The sequence below is a fragment of the Microtus ochrogaster genome, linkage group LG4, assembly GCF_000317375.1.
Source record: "Microtus ochrogaster isolate Prairie Vole_2 linkage group LG4, MicOch1.0, whole genome shotgun sequence".
Classification (NCBI taxonomy): Eukaryota; Metazoa; Chordata; class Mammalia; order Rodentia; family Cricetidae; genus Microtus; species Microtus ochrogaster.
In genome coordinates this window covers 22,797,479-22,804,067 of record NC_022030.1, presented here as the reverse complement: position 1 = coordinate 22,804,067, position 6,589 = coordinate 22,797,479, and the positions used below count along the sequence as shown (strand labels likewise).

At 45.5% G+C, this 6,589-nt stretch overlaps 1 protein-coding gene across 1 annotated transcript in view; it reads left to right on the top strand.

Annotated features, from left to right (window-relative positions):
• The window catches only part of LOC106144171 (zinc finger protein 780B-like), a 35,601-nt gene extending 31,407 nt beyond the window's left edge, over positions 1-4,194 (top strand). Inside the window, exon 12 of the mRNA XM_013351535.2 lies at positions 4-4,194. Coding sequence (XP_013206989.1) covers positions 4-2,073 — 2,070 coding nt within the window. The 3' untranslated portion in view covers positions 2,074-4,194. The remainder of the gene's footprint in view (positions 1-3) is intronic.
• Positions 4,195-6,589: the final 2,395 nt, after the last annotated feature.

Genomic DNA, 6,589 nt, shown 5'->3' with positions numbered 1-6,589 from the left:
AAGAAAGTTCTACCGAAAACTAGCAAATGTGCAAGGCAGTTATCCCAGTGGGAATTAATGGAAACCGAAGGTTCCTGTCCTAGAGCTGACTGGGAGGGCAAAGGTCAAGTCCCAGCACAAAAGGGGAGTCAGGAGGGATGCTTTAAGCAGAAGGCGCTTACCTGTGAAGAAACGCCCCTTTTGAGTCAGCTCACAGCTTTTAGTCAGTGGCCAGGACTACATATAGAAGAGAAAGCAGATGACTTCAAGTCTGAAAAGTCCCATGGTTTTGCCGCAGACGCCACCCAACTCCAGTTAATTCACCCGGGTGAGAAATTCGAAGAAGACGAAAAATGTGGGAAGAGCTTTCCTCCTGGTGCCAGACTGGCGCGGTGCCACGCGCTTCACGCCGCGAAGAAGGCGTTCCAGTGCGAGGAGTGCGGCAAGGCTTTTAGCTTCCGCTCCAGCCTTACCGGACACAAGCGGATCCACACCGGGGAAAAGCCCTTCCAGTGCAAGGAGTGCGGGAAAGCCTTCAGATTCCATTCGCTGCTCAGTGTCCACGTCCGGATTCACACGGGGGAGAAGTCCTACGAGTGTAAGGAGTGTGGGAAGTACTTTAACTACAGCTCGGACCTCACTCGGCACCACCGGATCCACACCGGAGAGAAGCCCTACCAGTGCAGGGAGTGTGGGAAGGCCTTCAGCTGCGGCTCAGACCTCACGCGCCACGAGAGGATCCACACTGGTGAGAAACCCTATGAGTGCAGCGAATGTGGGAAGGCCTTTATCCAGCAGTCGCATCTCATCAAACATCAGAGGATCCACACTGGTGAGAAACCTTACGTGTGCAAGGAGTGTGGGAAGGCCTTCACGTGTGGCTCACAATTAAGCCAGCACAGGAAAATCCACACTGGTGATAAGTTGCGTAAGTGCACAGAATGCAAAAACTCCTTCAGTTTTGCCTTAGATCATACCCAGCGGCAGTTAATATACATCGGCGAGAAGTTCTTTGACGATAAGGAAAATGGGAAGACGCTTTTTCCTGATTCAGAACTTCCTCGGTACCAGACAGTCCACGCCGGTAAGAAAGTATACGAGTGCCAAGGATGTGGCAAGGCCTTCAGTCTGCGCTCCATTGTCAGCAGCCTGAAGAAAATTCACAACCGGGAGAAGCTCTTTAAATGCAAGGACTGCGAGAAGGCCTTCCGGTGTCCCTCGGATCTGGCCCGCCATCAGAAGATCCACACCGGCGAAAAGCCCTACAAGTGTAAGGAATGCGGGAAGGGATTCATTTGCAGATCAGACCTTGGCCGGCATCAGAGAGTTCACACCGGAGTAAAGCCTTACGTGTGTAAGGAGTGTGGAAAGGCCTTCACTCGCGGGGCACACCTCACTCAGCATCAGAAAAGTCACAGTCAGAAGCCGCACGAGTTCAGCGGAGGTGAGAAGGCCTTCGGTTCTGCTTTAGAAAACCCTCAGCGGTCGCTGATTCGTTCTGGTGAGAAATTCTGGGAGGATAAGGAATATGCGGAGACCTTTGCTTGTGGTGCAGATCTTACTCGGTTTCAGCCTGGGAAGACGGCAAATGAATATAAAGCGAACGGCAAGGACTTCGGCTGGCGTTCAGGTGACAGAGATCTTAAGACAATTCATATTCGGGAGAAACGTTTTCAGTGTCGGGAGTGCCCAAAGGCCTTTAGATACAGCTCGGAACTCACACGACACCAGAGGCTGCACACTGGTGAGAAGCCCTACAAATGCCAGGAATGCTGGAAAGCGTTTGCTTCTGCCTCAGACCTGGCTCGGCACCAGAGGATTCACACCGGGGAGAGGCCCTATGAGTGCAGTGAGTGTGGAAAGGCCTTTATCCAACAGTCGCATCTCATCAAACATCAGAGGATCCACAGTGCCGAACAGCCCAAGGGTGTAATGAGTGCGGAAAAGCCTTCGGTTGGCAACCCGATGTTACTGAACATGAGGGAGTTCACACTGGTCAATAATCTTATCAATTTAAGGAGTGTTGGAAAGATTCTGCTCATGGCTCAGCTCAATCAGTGTCAGAAGATATATACTGATGAGGAGTCAAGTTGAGGCAGAACACTTGGAAAAGCCTGTTTCTGTGGCTCAAATTTTACGCAGCACTAGAATGCCCACATTGGTAGGGAACCTGACTGAGCTTTAGGAAAGCCTTCTTCTGTAACTCAAGCCACTGTCTCTTGAGGGATGGCCCTTTACACTGTGTGAAGATAATGCCACTGTGGTTGGTTAATAAAAAAGCTAAACGGCCAATGGCTCAGGAGGGATTTTCGAGGTAGAGAGAACGCTGGGAAGAAGGGCGGAATGGTTAGCCAGATAAAGAGCAAGCAGGATGGGCTCTGTGGAGAGGCGGGAATAAAGCCACGAGGCAGAAAGTGCACTAAAAGATACAGGCTAAGTTATAAGATCTAGGTAGGAACAAGCCTAAGCTGTCAGCTGCACTTTCATAATTCATAAGTCTCCATGTCATGATTTGGGAGCTGGCTGGTGGGATGGAAAACTCGGCTACAACTATCCATGTCAATTATCCCGTGGTGGTAGGAAACCCGACAAGTATAAGCGATGGGGAAAGGCCTTGGGTTCATATCTTGCTCAAAGTGAGAATATTCATGAGAGGAAACTGGATGTAAGGAATATGGAAAGACCTTTATGTTTCAGAATTGAATGAACATCTGAAAAATAGTGGCTAAGAAAACTGAGTTCAAGGAATGTGGGAACACTTGTTCGTGATTCTGAACTTAATTGGTAGAACATACTCAAAAGAGACAAGAAGTGTGGAGAAACCTTTCAGAACCACGGCCTTAGGAGCACATAAGGCAGGGAACCGCCGAAGTCCAGGGAATGTGGAGAGTTTTAGTTTGGTCTCGCCTCTCGTGCAACAGGAAGTCCATACTGATGCAGCACCCGTAAGTGTGAGAAGAGTGACTCGGTGATCGTGTAAACTTGGGTCGAAAGCTGGACATTTGTACTCTTGTGTGGTGTGAAACCCAGAGCCTGCGCGTGCTATACGAGTGCTCTTGTTTCCCAGCCCTCCCTGGTGAGGGAACTTATGAAGACCGCATTTTCCCAGGGCGTACTCTTCACTGCTGTGACAGCGTGTGACACAGAAGCAAGAAAAGCTGATTTATTTCTACTCATTACGATAATTTCTTTTCAAAAACCCCTAAGTGTAATACCAGAAGACCTCTGGGCAAAATAATATGCCTGTCATCCAGGGCCATGATATAGTCTATGTTAATTTAGGAAAGACTTTACTGGTGGGCTTTTTATGTACTGTAAGGATGCCTTACAAGAGAAGTGGCTATAGCTCTATTTTAGAGTATTTGCAAAGAAATGTAAATGTGTAAAATATTTGAGACATTTTTATATGTGGAGCACATATTTTCTAGGAAAACTTAGAAGTGCTTTTTTTTTTTTTTAACACAACGTACAAAGTCCAAAAGAATTTTTAAAACATCAGAATTTCATTTAAAAAGTCCTGTGAGGGCCTGGAGATGTAGCTCGGTTGGTAGGGTGTTTGCCTAGCGTGCATGAAGCCCTGGGTTTAGTTTCCAGTTCTGCATAATCATAATCAGGTATCGCGGTCCATGCCTGAAATGCTAATGCTCAGAAGGTGGAGATAGAGGATCAAAAGTTCAGGGTCTTGCTTGGACCACATAGTTAATTCAAGGCCAGCCAGGAATTCATGAGACTGTCTCAAAGGAGAAAGAAAACCATGTTTGACTAAGGTTATAGGAGATACGTAATATAGTTTACATATATAACATGTATATGTATATATACCATGGAAGAAGAGGGAACCATGTGGGACTTAGTTAGCATAATTCTTACATTTGAAAAGTTTCAGTTGTAAAGGAAATGAAGAATCTCAAGAGAGGTGAACTGGACATTTAAAGGGAAAGGTGATGCCAGCTCCTTTTCAGGCGTGTTTTGTGGGTGAATGACAGTTCTGGGTGATGCAAACGTATGTTTAGGTCAGTGCTGAGTATCGTGCAGATTCAGTTCTCTGTACCTTTAGTATTATATGTTCAGCAATGGTGAGTAAATGTACATATTTAAAGCATTTAAGTATTTCATGTGCATGTTATTCTGAGATTATTGTCATTTATGAACTTTATAACTTGGGATAATTCTGTCTTATATATTTACTATAATAAAGCTATATTCATTCATGCTGAACAGATCAATTTATCTATCTGTCTGTCTGTCTGTCTGTCTGTCTGTCTAATCTATCTAATGTCATTGATGTTTTGCCTGCATGCATGTCTGTGTGAGGTTGCCAGATTCTCTGGAACTGAAGTTACAAACAGTTGTGAGCTGCCACGTGGGTGCTGGGCTGTCCCCGGGCATCTCCTCTTTCTCCCTCGTTCTCCCTCTAGAGCCTAGATTCCTCTTCTTACTCTCGCTGCCCACTGGTCCCACCTGTGGCCAATCAGCTTTTAGTTACACCAATCAGGTGCTTAGGCAAGCAAAGCAACACATCTTTACATCATTAAACAAACGCAGCATAAACAAATGCAAAACAGCTCTGCCTACTTAAAATAATAATATCCCACAGCAGCAAACCTGTGACCATCAAAGAGTTCACACTGATGTCAACACTTATGAATGCAGGAAATGTGGGAAGGTCTTTCACAGGGGCTCGAACTTTACCCACCTTCAAGGAACTCATGGTGGTGAGAAACCATATGAACGTAGGAATGCTGGGAAACCTTGAGTTCCAGATGAGGACTTATTACCACCAGGACATTCACAGGGGTGAGAAGCTGTAGGAGTGGAAAGTCTGTGGAAAGTCAGGCTCTGAGTCAGTGTCATGGAATTCACAGACAAAATGGGCATGGATGTGACAAAACAGACAATAGCTATGAACATGACCTAAGTCTCCCCGTCCCTTCCAACCCTGCCCAGGAAGCTGAATGCTAACGAATCCCCCACCTCGGTTATTGTTTTGATATAAAAGCCATTTGGCTAATAAACTCAGGTGATCTTCAGGATTTGAATGAACCCTGAGACTCCCTCCTGATATTGTCGTGTGAACTGTACCTCATTTATTCCCACACCTTCGCTCAGGCGCGAGAAATAGTTTATGTCCTGGCTGGTCCCCGACACTCCAGAAGACAGTATATGCTTTGAATCAGAGTTCAATATAAGGTACTGTTTCTCCTATTGCCAGAACCCATGGGTCCAGGAATCAAGAGGTGGAAAAGGACTAATTGACTCACTAGGCAAATTTTTACTTATTCCTGTGCCCTTATGTTCTGCTGGCCTGGAAGTCTGGGTCCTAGGTGGGGGAGAACTGTCTAGAGCCACAGCAAACGTTCCATGGAGCTGGGAATTCAGGCTTCCCTTTGGCCACTTTGGGCTTCTGCTGCCCTGAAGTCAACAGGCTAAGAAAGGAATAACACTGTCAGGAGGGGAGAATGATCCTGATTACCAAGGGAAGATTGGATTGCTTCCCCACAATGGAGGTCTGAATGATCACATGTGGACTGCAGGAGATCCTTTAGGGCGTCTCTTGGTGCCGCCATGTTCCGCCATTAAAGTCAATTGGAAACTGTAACAGCCTACTCCACACAGGATTCACAGGATTAGGGCTCAGACACATCAGGAATGAAGGGATGGATGAGTCACTCCTCCAGGAAAAGAGCAAAGACCTGCTGTGGTTCTTGCCCAGGGGGGCAGAACTAGGAAATACAGAATGGGTAGTAGAGAAAAGTAGTAGTTATACATACCAGCTAAAGCCACATGACCAGTTGCAAAAAAGAGATCCTAATTGGTGTGCTTCTGTTGTATTTTGTTAAGAATGCATTTGTACAGATTTTGTTTTCTTTCTTCAATCTCTTTATCAGGTGCTATAACTACAATTAAGAGAAAATCAATGGTTATCATATTTAAGTCTGAGATGTTGAACGAGTGTTCCCCAAGGGATATTACCAACTATTTTAAATTTATAATGCATTTGCATCTGTATGAGGGAGAGTTATATCCCATTAGGTGTATTGTGGCCTGGTCAAATGTATAATACATTTGCGATTTGTGTGTGGGATGATTATATCATGTGAGCAATAATTATGAACTGGTTATCATTTTCACTCAGAAATTAAGCATGATATAAGGTGATGTGATTGTGTGTCAAGATGGCAAGATGAGGACTTGTGATGGGTCTCCTTGACTGTTAAGTTGACTATATCTGGAATTCTCTATAACCCGTGCTGCTGACTGTCAAGTTGACTATATATGGAATTCTCTATAACCCATGCTGCTGATTGTCAAGTTGACAATATCTGGAATTCTCTATAACCCATGCTGCTGACTGTCAAGTTGACAATATCTGGAATTCTCTATAACCCGCGCTGCTGCGTGCACCTGGATAGGACCTTTTTCTTAATTGGATCATTTGAAGTGGGAAGACCCACTTTTAATCCAACTCTTTTGAGGTGAAAGATTCACGTTTAATCTGTGCCACACCTTCTGCTGGCAGCCTATATAAGGGCATGGAAGAAGGAGGGCTCTCTCTTCGCCTGCTTGCTGTTGCTGGATGTAGGTTCCATGAGGATTTGAATGTGTCCAC